At 35.6% G+C, this 19,656-nt stretch overlaps 2 protein-coding genes across 2 annotated transcripts; both read left to right on the top strand.

The window, feature by feature from the left end:
• The first annotated feature begins 2,311 nt into the window (after positions 1–2,311).
• On the top strand, positions 2,312–3,628 carry LOC133329063 (mitochondrial basic amino acids transporter). Its single transcript, XM_061537561.1, has 3 exons — positions 2,312–2,408; positions 2,482–2,943; positions 3,012–3,628. Exons 1-3 carry the CDS (start codon positions 2,375–2,377, stop codon positions 3,626–3,628), a joined length of 1,113 nt encoding a protein of 370 aa, XP_061393545.1. The 5' UTR covers positions 2,312–2,374.
• A 2,736-nt stretch (positions 3,629–6,364) lies between these two features.
• Positions 6,365–10,097, top strand: LOC133329062 (coiled-coil domain-containing protein 40). Its single transcript, XM_061537560.1, has 6 exons — positions 6,365–7,107; positions 7,187–7,329; positions 7,995–8,554; positions 8,766–8,910; positions 8,986–9,194; positions 9,288–10,097. The coding sequence occupies exons 1-6, from the start codon at positions 6,545–6,547 to the stop codon at positions 10,095–10,097; spliced, it is 2,430 nt and encodes an 809-aa protein (XP_061393544.1). The 5' UTR covers positions 6,365–6,544.
• Positions 10,098–19,656: the final 9,559 nt, after the last annotated feature.

Below are 19,656 nucleotides of genomic sequence, written 5' to 3'. Positions count from 1 at the left end.
TACACAATTTACCTTAAATCGGACGAAGATATATAAGGGAGCTATATCTAAATCTGAACCGATTTTTATGAAATTTTACACACATCATTCTAGACCTGATTCATTACGCTGTGCCAATTTTCGTGCAAATCGAATGGTATATAGGGACTTTGGTACACCATTTACCTTAAATCGGACGAACATATATATGGGAGCTATATCTAAATCTGAACCGATTTTCACGAAACTTGGCATACATCAGTCTAGACCTTATTCATTACGCTGTGCCAAATTTCGTGCAAATCGAAAGATATATAGGGACTTTGGTACACAATTTACCTTAAATCGGACGAAGATATATATGGGAGCTATATCTAAATCTGAACCGATTTTTATGAAATTTTACACACATCATTCTAGACCTGATTCATTACGCTGTGCCCAATTTCGTGCAAATCGAAAGATATATAGGGACCGTTTACATTAAATCGGACGAAAATATATATGGGAGCTATATCTAAATCTGAACCGATTTTTCCCAATTTCAATAGGGTTCGTCCTTGGGCCAAACAAATGAGCTGTGCCAAATTTCATCCAATTCGGATCATAAATGCGACCTGTACTTTGTTTACAATTTTACATCTACAGACGGACAGACGGACAGACGGACGGACGGACATGCATAAGTCGACTCAGAAAGTGATTCTATGCATATTCTCAAAGGAACCATGGGTCTATCTCGATTATTTTTGCCTGTTACAAACATATGCACAAAGACATAATACCCTGTACCACAGTGTGGTGAAGGGTATAAAAATAGTTAAAGGTGTTGCCAGTTTCCATTTATAGGGCATAAAGTTAGGCGCAGATATAACCCAGCAAACATTTTTTCCGAACCTCTTAACAAATTGCCGATTCGTTTCAATTTCGGTACAAAATTTGTATAGAGGTTATCACCGAAATCGGAAAGTCTTTCGAAAGAAATTTGGAAAAAAAATGCTATAATTTCCAGCCAAAAATCGGTCGGAATTCGAAAGAAATTTTAAATTTTCTAGAAAAATCGGTTCAATTTCCGAATATAAAAATTAAGATTTTATGAAAAATAAATTCTAAAGAAAATAAATGTTTCAATTTCATTATTTATTTGTTTGGTTTATTTTATTTATTTTTAATTTTTCTTTGTATACACACAAAAACACTTGTATGATTTCAAAATAACAATAAATTAATAATTATTTAGAATATGCTTTGCTTTTATTTTTATAATTTATATTGTACTTGCAGCAGTCGCCATATCTATATTTAAAAAAATAGATTTAAAAATATAACATAAGATCTTGAAATTTGTATGGATTTTTATTTCTCTCACCTGTAAGAAAATATTCTAAGGTGTGTCAACTTCTAAGGAATTTAAAATCACTTTTTATTGGTAAAAATTTTTTAAAACTTGAACAACAACTAAAAATATAGAACAGTGCCCGGTGCCCTGATTTCTTTATTTTTTTTTTCATTTCAAAACACAATTATTTTTTTACGCCTAAAGAGAAAAGGTCCGATTCAAGTTAAAAAAGTGTGCAGATTTTCGGTAAAAAGTGATTTTTTTAGAAATTGGTCTATTTTTCTGAAATATTCGTAAAAATTGGACCGAATTTCTACGAATATTTCAGAAAAATAGACCAATTTCTAAAAAAAATCAGAAAGCTTGGAAATTCTGAAATTAGAGCCCTCGGAAAAAATTTTAGCTAGGAAGCTCTAATTCATTTAAACTATTATTTATTTTTGGACTACTTTCTTTTATTTCCAAAAGTGAAATGTTCTTACTCAAAAAAGTCTTAATTTTGGCTTCCAGTTTATCTTGTTTTATTTTTATTTTGTCGCGTTTCAAGTTTAAAAAAATTCCCATAGTTTTTGGGAAAAGTTTGTGCATGAGGATAATTTTTGATAATTAACTCTCTTTTACTATCAAAAAGAACGGAGTGCCATAATTTGTCTATGTATTGCTTGTAATATCCATTCAAATAGTTTTACAGCAAACTTCTACTCGTCTGAAAAGACGAAAGTTTGCCCTACAACTCGTCCACAATGATTGTCTTCTTCCGTATATTAATTCTATCTTCTTCCGCCTTTACAGAATCATTACTGTACTTGTATCATCGATGAGCAAAAGTGCTCAAAAACATACGCTAACGTATATGGTTACACACGTCGTCTTAACCTTGTCATCTCAAACTTTCAACTTGCAACAGGCATTAACCTAAAAAAACAATTCCATTAACTCAAACTAATAAGGATTTTGTATTATTATTTTCAGATAAAGTTAGACCCAGTCCATATTGGAGACGAGGAAAATAACAAACATAAAATAAAAACAACCGATAATTTTTGGAATCGAAAAATGGCTTTAGACTTCTTGGCTGGCTGTATCGGAGGTAAACAGACACAGTTGTCTTCATCCCTATTTGCAATATCTTCAAATATGGGTTTTTCCTTCGTTCTTTTAAGGTTGTGCCGGTGTTCTGGTGGGACATCCTTTGGACACGGTCAAAGTTCATTTACAAACACAGGATCCCAAAAATCCCAAATACAAGGGAACATGGCATTGTATGCGCACCATTGTGGCGCAGGATAAATTCAGCGGATTATACCGTGGCATTACAAGTCCAATGGGTGGCATTGGCTTCGTAAATGCCATTGTATTCGGTATCTACGGCAATGTTCAGCGATCGAGAACTGATCCCGACTCCTTGACCTCACATGCCCTGGCCGGTGGCATTGCTGGCCTATTCCAAAGTATTGTGTGTTCGCCCATGGAGTTGGCCAAGACGCGACTTCAATTACAAAACGAATCATCACCGGGGAAAAAATTCAAGGGGCCACTCGAGTACCTGAGGTACATAGTGAAGTATGAAGGTTTGCGCGGCACCATGAGAGGTTTAATGTTCACCGCTGCCAGAGACATTCCAGGTGAGTGGTTATTGACTGCGTTTTGATAGAATTAAGTCGAAATTAATTTGTCTTCTTCTGACTTCTAGGTTTTGCCAGTTATTTCGTGAGCTACGAATATATGATGCGCCAACAAAGTCAACCGAATGTCCTTTATGGTCTCTGTGCGGGAGGTCTGGCCGGCATATGTTCATGGTTAGCAACATATCCCATAGACGTAATAAAGACCTGCATCCAAGCGGACGATGCTAAAAATCCCAAATACAGAGGATATATGGACTGCATACGGCAGGGCTACAACAATGACGGATGGCGGTTCTTCTTCCGCGGTATGACTTCGACCATGATTCGATCATTTCCAATGAATGCTGCTTGCTTTTTCGTAGTCTCTTGGATTATGAGCTGGACAAAGAAACACGACGTTGATGTTGTGGTCCATACCGGAGATACAATGGCGCTAGTTGGTGTGGCCGCCAGTACACCGATGTGTCATATTCAGAATGTCGATCACCAAGAGGACAAACTGCGAGAGCAAAGGTCAATAATTGCAAAGAGCCTACGCTCGTTTGATGTGTTTAACGAGGCTGTGGGTCACACCGAGGTGGAAGAATTAGCTACGGGACTCTATCCCGACACAGAGAAATATTACATTTTTGAAGATGAACGACTTTTAATTGCTGCTGCAGATAAACCAATAGATTGTTAAGTTAGAGGACGAACAAAAAATGTTACAGGTTATTTAGTACTTAAGTTAGTTGTATAGTCAGTTAGTTCTTTATTGCCGTGAGCAAATAAAACTTCCAAATAAATGCATTCCAATAAAACCGTACTGAAGGGAAACTCAAGGTTTCCGAAAAGAATTTATGATGTCTTTGCGTTTGGGACATTTCGCAGTAAAAAAAAACAAGAAGAAATATATATATACATATGTATATATATATATATATATCTGGACCGATTTTCACGAAACTTAGCACACATTATCCTGGACCTAATTCGGTACCCTATGTCAAATTTCGTTCAAATCGAAAGATATATAGGGATTTTGGTGCACCATTTACATAAAATCGGACGAATCTATATACGGGAGCTAAATTTAAATCTGAACCGATTTTCACGAAACTTACCACACATTATTCTGGACCTAATTCGGTACCCTATGTCAAAATTCGTTCAAATCGAAGGATATATAGGGATTTTGGTGCCCCATTTACCTTAAATCTGACCCGATTTTCTTCAATTCCATAGGGTTCGTCCTTGGGCCAAATAAGTGACTTGTGCCACATTTCATTCAAATCGGATCATTAATGCGACCTGTACTTTGTTTACAATTTAACATCTACAGACGGACGGACATGCATAAATCGACTCAGAAAGTTATTCTATGCATATTCTCAAAAGGAACCATGGTTCTATCTCATTTTCTTTTGCCTGCTACAAACATATGCACAAAGACATAATACCCTGTACCACAGTGTGGTGACGGATATAAAAATGGGTAAAACTGGGTGAGGCAACCCAGGCCATTCATTTTAGGGATACGTAATCGAGAGCAAAAGTAGATTTTTAGACTTTTCGATTTTTGCCTTTGACTAAAAAGTCGACTTTTCGATCTTTCGATTTTGACAAACCTGTTCAAAATCGATTTTCGACTTTTACCGACTAATGCAAAATCGACTAAAAATGTAAGTATTTTAATTAATTGTTGTCAGCAGATTAAATTGAATTCTAGAATGTGTAATTTTTGAACAATTTGGGATTTGAGATAATAAACCAAGTATTTATGAAAAAGATCGAAAGTCGATATTGAAAAGTCGACTTTGCGATTTCTTCAAAGATCAAAAGTCGCTATTTACACTTTTCAATACAAAAAGTCGATTCATCGATTAATGGATTTACTTATCCCTAATTCATTTCCGGCCTTTGTACTAATCTACAACTAGAAGGACACAGAATGAGAAGTACGTTCTTTATGTACCGTTTTTCGAAAATTTATCTGCATCTACCTTTAAATTATACTGACATTTTGAAGCTAGATTATAAGCGTTTTTAATTTTTTTCAAGTTTCTTCGTGAAAATTCATCTACTAGAACGGTGAGAACTGGCCTGCCAAAAAACGCGAAATTTGGCAAAAAAAAAATGTTTTTGAAAATATCACGTATTTTATTGCATTTTCTGTGGATAATTTCCGTTTCAATAAATGACCTGATACGGATTTTGAACTTTTGCGAAAATAGAACTTAAAAAATCCAACCGAAACAGAGATGTACCCAATTTATCTCAAAAATTATTTTTAGGACGCCAAATTATTTTTAGGATTGCGCAATTTACAATGTATATATCATAATGTAGTTTTATTTTAAGATTTTTTCCTATTTATAGAATCAATGAAGACTTTGAATTCGCCTGCTTGTTAACCTTATGAATAAACCTTGATTAGGACATTTTACTATTTTACTATTTTCATTGATATCATAAAGGAAAATTCGTTATCGTAGTAAAAAGTAGTACATTCTTGCAGTACGGGAACAGGCCATATGTCATTGTCAATAATATTTTTTTGGCCTTGGGGGAAATGGATGGAAAACCTTTCCGACTAATAGAAGATTATTGCATGTTCTAAAAAACATTATCATCCTGTTTTTGTAAAATTCCAAACGAACGAATTCGAGTGACTTACGACCAAACCTTTATTTATGTTTATAAATGTTTTCTGATTCAAAACAAAAATAAATGACATATTTTTCAAAACCAAGGAGTTTGTAAGTCATATTTTTCCCAGGCTGTATATATTTAGTATTGTTTCCAATTCTTGCATATTAACCCAAATATTCCCAGTATGTACATATTTCCCTGAATCATTTGGAGACGAAACAGTTATATTAAATCTTTTCATTAAAATCGGCACACATACTTGGTATATACATATATATATTGCCTTTAACGAACAATACCAACAAAGTTGAATCTGATTGTAAGATATACTTCCCCTATGTGCTACGTAACCAGAAATGCATTTCGAAATCAGCCCAAGGTGCGCATAAATAAAACGCAGGTGTTTCCCCAAGTGCAAGGGATGATTTGGCAAAATCGTATGTTTGCTACAACGCTGGAACGGATACATTTTGTTTGTGTCACATAAATAAATATGGACAAATGTCTCCAATGACAACCAACTTCGCTGACTTGCCAGGATTTAAATCTATCAATTGTCAATAAGTTTATCAATCGATAGGTTTTGTTAATTCATTCACTTATTTAACTTAACAAAAAATATAAAACCGAAAAATTTGTTTAAATAAAAAACATGTCTTTTACCAAACCTAATTTTGATAATAAAGAGCAAGATGATGCAAACACCAAGGGAAATAAAGAGAATAATGTTCCGTTTGAATCTGAAAGATCCGATAAGGAGAAATATTCTGAGACAAAATCTGCAGAAGACGAATTGTCCTTAGCCCTGTTGCCTCCCGATCATCCACTTCTGCAAAAGTTCCAACAGACTCTTAAGGAATATCTCCTTCGTACGCGGGATAAGCTTATCAATGAAATCGAAGAAATCAAATATTCGGTCAAACAGAAGGAGCAGCAACGCGAAGAACAAGGATCAACATTATACGATATGCAGGAGGAAATAGAACGTCAAAACGAACAATTGGAGGAGTTTACCCAACAGATAGAGGAAAACGTCCAAAAACGTCACCAAGAGGAGGAGGCTGTGCGCCATCTCAAAGAGGAGTTCGATAGGAAGGCGCTAATCACCAAGGAGCAGAAGACGCAGTACAACAAGCGGATGTCTGAATTGGAAAATATGCAAGAATTGGAAAGAAATATCCGCAAGTGGGCCGATGATGTTGAGGACGAAGTAAAAAATGCCAAACGCATTGTTAGCCGAGATGCCCAGCTGCAACAACAGTTGTCCGAGGAAAAGAAGAAATCCGATCTGCTCTTCTACCATTTGGACGTCGAAGTGCGAAAGAGCGAAAAAGAATTGGAAATTGTGACAAATGAAGTCAAAGACATGGAAGAAGTTATGAATGTGCTCAATATGAGTGTGGCCAATGCCAATGCTGACCTGGAAGCACTGGAAACCGAACACAAACGTCTAACGCAGGCTTGGTCGGAAGTTATTGTTGCAATATCCCTTAGAGATCGTATACTCTATCAGGTGCAGGAGGCTATTAAGTAAGAAAATCGTCTTCACTTATTTTATGAATAATTGAGAATACTCTGATTGGCTTTACTCTTCTTTGGGTTTTTTTAGCAAAGAAAAGGAAGCTATCAAATTAAATACTGCCGGTATTCAGGCTATCAAAAAGCAAATACGAAAAGAATTGGAACTTAATGATAAATTGGAAACATTTAAGAAACGATTGTCCGACGATTATACGCTACTGCGAGGAGAATGTGAGTGTTGTATATTAGTGCTAGGTGACATTTAGACAATAGTGATTGTAAGATATTATTTATATTATTAATCCTTTGTGGTCCGAAATTACTCTTTAGATATAACCCGATTACACGCAAAAAGATTTAAACGTGTTGTCGTCAAATATTTATTTTAAAGTAGATAAAATTGATATGCACTTTTTTAGGATTTTCTTTTAATACATTGGTGCTCCAAGGGTTTGCAACACCTCGAAAACTTTCCCAGGAGCCCACTCTGTAAATTGAAATCACGATAGACATAGCAATATTTAAGATAGACCTTTGGCACATAGAAAGGTAAAGGTATCCGGTATTTTTGGCGCCTTTTTCAATCGAAAAATTTCGGTATTTTGGGGAGCCTAGATGTCGGATTCTCATAAGATACATAATTTCCATATCAATATTGATCATAAGTACCTCGGAATTTTGTATTGGTTAATATTCAGATATTTTCATATTTTAAATTATTGCTATTACGGCAAAGCCCCATATAAAAGTCCCGATCGTTTGGCCCACATTAAACGCTTCTATTTTTGACTTGATAAGTTAAAATTCTGTATCATCGAAAGAGAGATTTATAAAAGGGGGAATAGCTAAAAAAAATCTGATAATATTTTATATCGTCAATTTATTTCATTCCCCAGGCAAAACGCAGTCTGATATTTTAAACGGCCTAGAAGAAAAACTCATTGAAATACCAATTCTTCTCGAACAAACCGAAAAGGATCTAAAAGAAGCCAAGATCGAAGGTGCAAATTTAGACACGGAAATACGTCGAATACAATTGAAAATTGACAAGCTCAACAACCAAAAGTATCTGACCGAAGAGAATATTCTAAAATTGGCACAGGAACAATTGATAACCGACAAGGCCAGTGAATATCGTCTAAAGCTACTGAATAACTCACAAGAAGAACGGCGTATCATGGAACTGAATTTGGCTCAGGCCCAAAGCCAACTGGCGGAAACGCTTCTAGAAATGGAACGTTACAAAGCAAATAATTTCCGAACCAGCCAAGAGAATGAGAAGCTCAACGAAAAACTCGTTGCATTGGAGCATAAAGCCGATTGCATGACCGTGGAATTGAAACAATTGGAGACCCAGATTGAAGTCAAAATGAAACGCATGGATAAGTTAAACAATCAATTGGATGAACTGCTTCGTTCCAATGAGGGACAAGAAATAAGTCCAACTGAAATGAAGGTAACATACGGATATGAAATTATTTTTCGTTAATGGTTGGATCGATGGGTGTAGGAGAGATTCATAGAATATATCTTTTAAAATTGTATTCATTATATTAAAGTCTGAGGGAGGGCCATCATACTGATAATGTCCAACCAATTATTGAATTTGCTTTACAAAAACCACAAATATACTGGCGATAATGTCTGTTTTTCTTCATTTTCTACAGATAAAACAAAGGGAAAAATCAATACAAACTTTGGATCAGCAAATCAGGGACTATCAACAATTTTGGATAATGTTGCAGAATCATTTTGTAAATCTCACTCAAAAAAGGAATGTCCAAATGAATCAGATTCAAATCACCAGAAAGCGTAACTAAATCAATGAAATATCACAATTTTTATATCAACTAACTAACTATATTTCTCACATTCCTCCACCTACAGAACTGTCGATTATTAAGCAAAAATCCTTAAAATTGGACCAAGATTTGGAGAAAACAGAAATCAATACCCGAGAACTTTCCAGGGAAATACAAATCTATCAATCGAAATTGGAATTGTTGAATGCCAAGGTTGCCCAGAAGCGTCAGAAACACGAAACGGTAGAAAACGAATGTGAACAGGAGCACGGCGAACTTGTGGACAAACTGAAGGTTGGTCAACAAATGCTGATGTAGTAGACTCGATCGTATGATATTCTTGCGACTCACATACTAATACATATTTGTACCTATTTTGTGTCAAAGGATCAGGAATTTAGTGTTTTACAACTTGAGGATGACATCAATGAACTGCAAAATGAAATCGAACACTACAAAGATTTGGTCCTAGACAAGCACCGGGAATCGCTGTCATGGGAAACCAAATATAAGCTCATTGAAGAAACCCTGCGTTGGCGAAAGGAAGAGGCAGCCCTGGACAGTGAGTTGGGAACAATGCGAACGGAAATTCATCGCATGCAAATCCGACACCAACAGCTGAAGAGAGCCCAAGAGAAACTGATTCAAGACCTCGATCACTGTGTCATGCATCGGGAGCATATATCGGCAACAGCATGGAACAAACAGACCCTAGAACAGACAAAGCCCTCCAAGGTTCGCCAAAACACAACCACGATTCAGTATAAAATCAACGATTTGCGTAATAAACTAAAACAAATGCAAGCGGAAATAAGCCATCTTTCCGATCAGCAAATAGGACAACTCAAAAACAATTACCAATGTCTCGAGGATGAAATCAAACGACTGAGAGCTCAAATCGAACAAGCAACCGACGAAAATAATAAATTAAAAAATGATATTGAAGTTGGCCTCTTACATAAACATCAGAACCTGGAAAATATTGTGCGCAAACAAAATCGGGCCAAATCGTATCGCCGTCTAAATGGTTCGACACAACCCTTTAAATTGCCACGCTCCGAGGCAACAATTCTCAGTCAAATGCAAAAACAAATTGAAATGAATGATCACTTGATAGAGACTATCCAGGTGCTCAGTACCGATCATCCAGAAAAGCAAAACTATTTTTCGAAACTTTTACAAATTTTGAAAACCTAAGCTGATAAACTGAACCCAATCGAAAATATATAATACTTTTATAATGAACAAGGAATTGTAAAAATAAACACATTTTTACTTTTATGATTCATATTTGTAGTAAATCTGTGAATTTTATTTTCTGACAAAGTCATTGCCAATGACTCAAGTAGTCTACTTGCGGATTATGTCAATAAAAGCTAGAAAATCCCGCTGGCCTTGAGTTAGCAATACAGCCCTGTCTGGATATATTCAAATAATTGTTGGATGGCCTATTCACAGATCCAGTGCATTGGAATATTTATATTTATTGACTCATATTTATATTTATTATCAATTCATTCAGGCCTAAGAGCCTGAACACTTCTAGCAAAGCGGAATATAGATACTGTTGTCAGTGTTAAAAAATGTAGAAATGTAGAGAAAATATTTCTACACAACTACACAACCACAAATAAAAATGTAATGCATACTTTTAGGCTACAATATTTATATAGTTGTGAGCTGGCACATAGTTCAAAAAGTCAAATATAGATGGCGCTGACATTGTACAATGCACTAATCCTAAATATTCAAATCACAATAAGAGATTTGGTTGATATTGTGATTGCATTACCGGTTTCAAAATATGGGTTTTGACAACACAAAGGTGTTTCAGCGGTTATAGTATTCAATGCCCATTAAAGGCACATTTAGACTTTGCCTTTTATCCTAACTGTTTAGACTAGAATAAAATGACATTAAGTGGATTTGTCAGCAGGTATCTGTTTTCGTATATATACACATTTCACTGCTCTTCTGATTTTTGTGGAAATTTTTATTAAATATTTTTATAATTTTATTAGGAATTGCTCTCCACTAGGTCAGAAATGCATAACAACCTTTGTTCTTCTAAATTGTAGGAAAATTTATTATAAATGCAAACAATAAAATTTTTTAACGGCTGACATATTTCTGTTCGGCAGTTATTTGAATATTAACTAATCTTAAAGCATACCTTAAGGAGAAATGTTTATTTTTGGGACAAAGACAGGGTTGTATTTGAAACTATATTGACTTAGCATAGGATTTCGAGTTAATCGATATATTGAGTGGATTTAATTTTGTATGGTAAATCGAGGTAAATTCAGCTCGATTTAGCAATTAAATCGAGATAATGCACTTTATCACGATAAAAGCTGTAGTCTAAACGCGCCTTAAGTTTGGCTAGCTTTTTCAGTTGTCGACAAAATGTAGATGAGTGAACATTTTTAGCTGTTTTCGCAGTGCCTTTGTAAACATTTATTTATTTTTGGAAGGGAGCAGGAAGAATTCAGTGTTCATTTTTGTTCGTTTTTTTTTTTTGAGTTCCGACAGTCGTTTCAAAAATTAATAACGTATTTTCTTTCATATATATTAGGGGAGAGGGGGGCACCTTTAAAATCTTGGTTTAAAAATTTTCCGACCCGCGACCACATATTTGTATATGGCAATCTTATTCTCTATCTGTGTAAACCACTTTGGCTAGCTTCTTCAGTTGTCGACAAATTGTGCATGGGTGACCATGTTTTCGCAGTGTCATTGTAAACTTTTATTCTTTTGGTTGTAAGGGCACAGGAAGAATTCAGTGGTAGTTTTCTTTCGTTAAACAATTTTTTTGCATTCCAACAATTATTTCAAACGTAACTAATGTATTTTCTTTCATATATATTTTCTACAAAAAAAGTTATTATAAATTTCCCATGGTACAATTATAAAAGGTAACAGCAAATCCCAGCTGATTTAATTCCAACGTAATACTAGTGTCAATATGAATTAGACAAATTATGTTTTTAAAAATCACCCAACAGGAAAATTGGGAACGCATACAATTTAAAAATGTTCTTTATTAAATGTGCTCCTGTATTCAATTTACTCAATCTGCCTGCTGGGAAACTTTTAGGAAGCAAATCTTTTGGAATAACTCGCTATTCCCAGCATTTTCATATATGTTACACATATATATGGCAATGGCTCAATTATAGGAAAGATATGGAATAGATAGAAATATAAATTTGATAGATTTTCAATGTTTTTCAATTTTTGTTGCAAAATATTTCATTTTCAAAATAAAAATAATTTGATGATAATTTGTTTGTTTATTTACATTTTTCTGTCAAATGAGTTGACACTTTTCCAAATTTCATATATATTTTCGTTTTTTGTACAACAAAATTATTATACCATGTAAATTTCCGAAAAATACCACAGGTGGGGCACTTTTGAACATACCCAGTAAACTCCATTAAAAAACGGAGTTTTTACCTTTTGGCTTCGATTTCTCAAAAATTTCAAATTGGCTAATAAGATTACCGAATTAGCTGTATTTTGCACCATATAAATTTTTGTTTTTAAGTCATTTTATCTTTTAATAAATTTAAATCAGAATTTTTTAATTTTCGAATATTTTTATATATATTTTTAATAAATAAATGCATTTCTGATATATATGAATACAATACATATATATTTGAACATAAGCACTGTAAAAAACCATGCCGTTCAAAAATACCAAGCTTTGTTCAAAGGTACGCCCCTGGGGGGCAGTTTTGAACACTTTGACTTCCTCCATTAAAACAGTAATAAAATATGTATATCAAGCTTAAAGTATGTCATATGTATATTCATTTTAAAGGTTACATAAGTTAAAACTTATAAGAAACCAAAAATTATAAAAGAAAAAAATTTATGAGGCTTGAAAGAAAAAAGTGTTCAAAGGTGCCCCCCTCTCCCATACTTACTAAAAAAAAATAATTTCCGTAAAATGTCACAGACTTCGATTTCTGTAAATTTCAAATGGGTTAATAAGACTAAAACGGCATATACATTAGAATTTTTACCGGGTTAACCTACTTTATGAGGATTTATTTGACATATATGCAAAAGGATTGACAATTTAAACCCACTGGGTTAACGAAATCCGATTAAATGTAAACGTAGCATAAGTTAAGTTAATAAATAAAAGCATTTCTGATATGTATGAATAAAATATATAAATATTAGAACATAATCACTGTAAAAAAAAACAATGCCGTTCAAAAATGCCTTGGTCCAGTATAACAGTAATAAAACATTTAAATCGAACTTAAAGTATGTCATATGTATATTCAGTTTAAATGTTACATTTGCACCTATTAGTTAAAATTTGTAAAAAAACAAAAATTATAAAATAAAATTGTATGAGGCTTGAAAGGAAAAAGTGTTCCCCTACATGGCAATACACAAATTTTGAATTTAGGTAGCTATGCCCATGGTAGAATTATACAAAGTAGGGTATCATTTGTCAACAAAGAAAAAATACTCCTCTACTTTGTGGGCTATAATGTCAGAATATATAGAAACCAATACAACAAGTCGTTCTGTTTGGCCCCTGCGCCATATTTTTGGGCTTTGGTGTGCGCCAAATTTACTGAAATATGAACCGATTTCAGCGAAACTTTCCACACAGTAGGTTATACCTACCTCAGTTCGTTGTGCTTTGGTGCACCATTTATTGAAAATCGGACGAAATTATATGTATATGGGAGCTATATTTAAATCTGAACCGATTTTAGCGAAACTTTCCACACAGTAGGTTATACTAACTTCAGTACATTGTGCAAAATTTTGTGTCAATCGACAAATTTTGGGGCTGCGGTACACCATTTACTGAAAATCGGACGAAACTATATATGGGAGCTACTATAGGGTTCGTCCTTGACACAAACAAATGAGCTGTGTCAAATTTCATCGAATTCGGAACATAAATGCGACCTGTACATTGTTTACAATTTAACATGGACAGATGGACGGACGGACATGCATAAATCGACTCAGATCTATCTCGTTTCCTTTTGCCTGTTACAAACATATGCACAAACGCATACTACCCTGTACCGCAGTGTGGAGAAGGATATACAAATTATGCATAGTAGGGGAGAGGGGGGCACCTTTGAACACTTTTTGCTTTCAAGCCTTATAAAATTTTTTATTTTATAATTTTTGGTTTCTTATAAATTTTAACTAATAGGTACATATGTAACCTTTAAAATGAATATACATATGACATACTTTAAGCTTGATATACATATTTTATTATGTTTCAATGGAGGAAGTCAAAGTGTTTAAAACTTTTTAGGGGCGTACCTTTGAACAAAGCTTTTATTTTTGAACGGCATGGTTTTTTACAGTCTTTCTGTTCAAATATATATGTATTTTATTCATATATATCAGAAATGCATTAATTCATTAAAAAATATATAAAAAATGTTCAAAATTTAAAAAATTTAGATCAAAAGTTATTAAAACATAAAATTACTTAAAAACAAAAATTAATATGGTGAAAAATACCGTTAATTTCGTAATCTTATTAGCCCATTTGAAATTTTGAGAAATCGAATCCAAAAGTTAAAAACTCATTTTTTTACTCGAATTTAATGGGCATGTTCAAAGGTGCCCCACCCATGGCATTTTACGGAAATTTTAAATAACTTTTTTTTGTAATAAATATATATGAAAGAAATTACATTAGTTATGTTTGAAATGATAGTTGGAATGCAACAAATTTGTTTGACGAAAGAAAACTATCACAGAATTCTTCCTGCTTACAACCAAATGAAAAAAGTTTACAATGACACTCAGAAAACATGGTCACCCATGCACAATTTTTCGACAAGTGAAAAAGCAAGCCAAAGTGGTTTACGCATATAGAGAACAAGATTGCCATATACAAAAATGTGGTTGCGGGTCGGAAAAATATTAAACCAAGATTTTATGAGCGCTGTTCAAAGGTGCCCCACGTTCAAAGGTGCCCCCCTCTCCCTCTCCCAGAACTTCAAAAAATTCAGCCCAAAGAGAGATGTATCCAATTTATCTCAAAAATAGAGTGAGCTGGGTCATCCATGGTTCTTAATGGACCACATTTTTTTTAGGGTTCACACCGAAATCGGATGCGCGTTTATGGCATATGGAGTTTTCGGAAATTATTCGCGTTTTACGAGTTTTTGGGTACATCAATGCAACGTTTAGGTCATCTTAGATGTTAAATGAAATTTCGCAAAACATGTATGGATTGGAAGATATCCTTTAGTATTTCATGGAAACCGCATGCGCATCAAATGCTTTTGGAGATTACACGATGTTTATTTCACAATATAGTTTTATTTTAAGATTTATTCATATTTATAGAACCCCAATATTTATCGGAAGGGTCTTGCTATAATCCGCAAGGTGTATACTTCTACACGAGAAGTGATTATTTTTATATATGTCAATATTTCGGTGAAATTCGAGTAAAATAGAAGAATAACCCCAACATTTTTTTCTTAAATTTCTTTGTGATTTGTGATATCATTTGATTTATCGCGGCATTTAGATTATGTAGATATTTCTAAATTAATTTTTAGGTGGATGCATTGCCATGAATATATGAATATAATGAAAATAATATCGTAATCTCGTATATTTTTATTATTTTTCTCAAATTGAAACCCTGATAACTTTTGCGCGCATCAACCAAAAATTTGATCGCGAACCAAAAATTTGATCGGAGTCAGGATATTTTTCTCTATATGTGTACTAAAAATCATTGATGTACTACGAAAACAAAAAAGTCGATTTTTTGGAAAGGAATATTAAAAAATTGGCAATATTGCCCATATGTAGATTATATGGAATTTATTTTTCATCTAAACTAACGCGAATTTACACTATTTATTAAAAAAAAATAAGAATTTGATATCAACTGATACTAATCTATTACAACCAGTGTATGCTGCAAGTAATGGAATAGTTTGATCACCTACCTCCATGACTTCTGTCCCCGCAGACAAAAACTAATTATGGGGGTATTCCCCTGAAACAAAAAATAAAAGATGGATAAAGAAGAAAAAAGAATTCAAGTTACTGTGCAGAGCTTAAATAACTCAATATCGGCGGGTGTCTTTGATCTGCATACGAGTCACGCCCCGTCAGATGTGGTTGTCTTGGCATCTTTAGTTGAAGGTATAGCTACAAGCACTCAGCCTTCGTGCAACACCAACTCGAAGTTGAGGAACCACAGGGGAAGAGCAATCTCGACCCAGCCTTCAGAGACAGGAGGGGACTGAACTTCGAACTCTGAGTCTGATTATGATAATCAGACAATATGATAGAGGAGGTGAGTAAAGATATCACCAAACTCACAACCAGGATGAAGCAGTTGTCTGGGGCACAAAGGCGGAAGTTGGTCAGAATGAACCGGATGAACAAAAAGAGCGAGAGGATCAAAAGGATAAGCCTGACCTTCCCTCCACTTCTGCGGAAGCGGCGAAGAGCATAAGGTCTCCGGATGAGCAGGCGACTGTCAAATCCGCCATAAAGAAAAAGAGCTTCCCGTCGACCGATAATAAGAGAAAACTGAGTCAAACCAGCGTCAAAGGAGACTGCCACGAGAATCCACTGACGAGGGCAGACGAAACTGGCTCTGATATCAGAAAGACGAGTGCTGGGTCGGAATCTTCCGCAAAGACCGGGAATCCCAAACGGACCAACCGGAATTTGCGAAAGAGGAAGATGACAGCAACATATGGTAAGGTCAACACCAAGATTATGGAGTACCTACGACAAGGAGGGGATTGAACAGGATAGCTGCACTTTCAAAGGGGACTATCTAATGCTGGAATTTGAAAATCCAAAAAGCATAAAAGCCCTTAGGAAGTTAGTGGCAAGGATTGGACATATAGATAAAAATGAGACTCAAGCTGGGGAGAAAAAAAGACATTCCTCAACTACAAAAGGCTACAGTCTTCGTTAGAGGCAGCGATTTCGGAACGCATGGGAATTCTTCCACAGGGAGGAGAAGGAGGAAGGGACTCTCCTTGTGTTAGGCTTGGACAGGTCTTCAATGGCAAGTCTGGCTAAGACGAAGGGCAAGGGGCTCTACGTGTCCAATGCTGTGTACTTCAAAATCAGGAAGGCAAGGATTGGAGACGATGAAGCCAAGGAAAACAGCGAGAGGAAAAAACCAGCAACAAAAAGGAGGGAGCCGAGGTGAAGATCACAGATCCCAAGAAAACCGGTTAGTGGAGGACAACTGATAGAAGTCATCTAGATTAACCTCCATCGGAGCGAGACGGCAACCCTGGATCTCTGGATTAAGCCATATAAATTGCCAACTCTTATGCAAATATGTCACAAAATGTATGCTTTATCTTCACCCCAGAGTTGTCAACATCGGACGCCACTGTACTGAAACAGGGGAGTGTTAACATTTACCTGGCTTCAGTGTATCTCCCGTTCGACTCGCCGATACCACCACCAACAGCGGAGCTGCAGCGACTGGTGAAGAAAGCACAGGAAACAGGTATCGAAGTACTAATTGGTGGTGATGCAAACTCACATCATATTGCGTGGGGCAGTACAAATACTAACAAACGAGGCAAGCCCTTCTAGATTATTTGAATACAACGATCTGATAACCCTTAACATAGGCAATAAAACTACATTTATTAACAGAATTAGAGAGGAGGTATTGGATATAACAATATGTTCAGCAAACTTAATAGATGAGGTCCAGGAGTGGAGAGTCTCAGAAGAGTACTAATTTTAAAACTAACTGGATAAAGTTTGGGAGACTAGTCAAGGAGGGTTTAGGTCAATCCAATTATGAATGCCTAGATATGAATGACATAGACAGGAACGTCAACAAATTAACGGAAGTAATTGTAAAGTCTTTCGAAGAATGTTGTCCTCTTCGAAAACGGAGATCTGCCTTTGAAAAACCCTGGATGACAGGGGAGATTCGAAACAAAGGAAAAGAGGTCCGAAAGCTTTACAACAGAACAGAACAAATATACAGTATTCTGTAGTATTGTATACGGAAAGAATACAATAAATTGACAAGAACCGCCAAACGCAACTCCTGGAAGCTGTTCTGCGAACAGATAGACAGCGTCAGCAACATTTCAAAAATCAAGAAATTTCTATCCAAGACCCACACCCAACCCGAAACTATGGTAGACGATAAGGGTAATAGGATAGAAACAATGCTCACCTCCCATCGATCACATCGACAATGGACGATGTCATGACAGATAGGGAAGTGAGATCAGAGGAACCTATTATTGACAAGCCAATGGTGTTAGACGCCTTAAAAAGCTTCTCACCATTGAGAGCGGCAGGACCGGGTCACGTCTTCCCCGTGTTATTACAAAAAGAGGCGGTATTTTATCACATCTAGCCGCACTCTTTAATGCATGCTTAAGGTTCAGGAACACACCGAAAGCCTGACAGGAAGCCAGGGTTATGCAGATGACGTTATAATACCTCTTAGGGGAAAGAATCCTAACTCACTATGCAGGAAAGCCGAAACGGTGCTAAAAATCGCCTACGATTGGGCAAAACCGAGGGGCTTAAACGTAAATCCGGACAAAACGGAGATAAGTCTTTTCACTAGAAAGACAAAAATAGGTCAGTATGAAGAGCCCATCTTCCAAAACAAAGCGATAGCCATATCAATATTAAGTATCTGGGAGTAATTCAGGACAAGAAACTTATACCATGTACAGACGAGCGTTGTTCGCTCTCTCATTCGTTGTTCGACCCTTAATTATGAAGTAATTACATAGTTCCCCATACAAAATTGTCTGAGTGAACACCTACTTTTGTACGTTGTTCAATTCGAATCATCCTCTGAATCACCAAGAATTTTGTCCCATCTCTAACAATTGAGAGAATTTCAGTAGTGTTGGCGGTTTATTTGGGATACCATTTGTATTTTGTTTTTGCAAAATAGTCAGGCTGAATCCCAGTTTGTTGTTTTTATAAAAAAAAAAAAAAAACAACTATTTATTAGTGGGGAATGTATGGCATTGTTTGCCGAGGGGTAAGGCAGGGAAGACTATAGTTTCGGATCACGCCACTGATCCTCATCAGTTCCCTTAGTTTTTTGTTGGGATATTCTCCCCAGAAGCTATTGCTTCTATACAAAAAACCTTTCATACCCAAATGTCTCTTGTAACAAAGCGAAGTACTTAGCTGACCAACGACATAAACTGCATGAGAATTTCGCTGGAGCCTCACTTCGAGGTTAACAAGGCATTTACAAACAATACCACACCTTTCCCACTGTTGTGTGTTGTCACATCGCGACAAATGCACACAACGACTTTGTTGGTGTTGCTAGTGTACAGCAACAAACCAAACAGTTTAACCGTGCCTGCGTCTACAACTTCAGTAGTGTTGGCGGTTTATTTGGGATACCATTTGTATTTTGTTTTTGCAAAATAGTCAGGCTGAATCCCAGTTTGTTGTTTTTATAAAAAAAACAACTATTTATTAGTGGGGAATGTATGGCATTGTTTGCCGAGGGGTAAGGCAGGGAAGACTATAGTTTCGGATCACGCCACTGATCCTCATCAGTTCCCTTAGTTTTTTGTTGGGATATTCTCCCCAGAAGCTATTGCTTCTATACAAAAAACCTTTCATACCCAAATGTCTCTTGTAACAAAGCGAAGTACTTAGCTGACCAACGACATAAACTGCATGAGAATTTCGCTGGAGCCTCACTTCGAGGTTAACAAGGCATTTACAAACAATACCACAC

This window comes from Musca vetustissima, unplaced genomic scaffold (assembly GCF_032173495.1).
Source record: "Musca vetustissima isolate MV318-11 ecotype Yass unplaced genomic scaffold, APGP_CSIRO_Mvet_v1 utg16045, whole genome shotgun sequence".
Taxonomy (NCBI): Eukaryota; Metazoa; Arthropoda; class Insecta; order Diptera; family Muscidae; genus Musca; species Musca vetustissima.
This window is presented reverse-complemented; position numbering and strand designations above follow the sequence as displayed.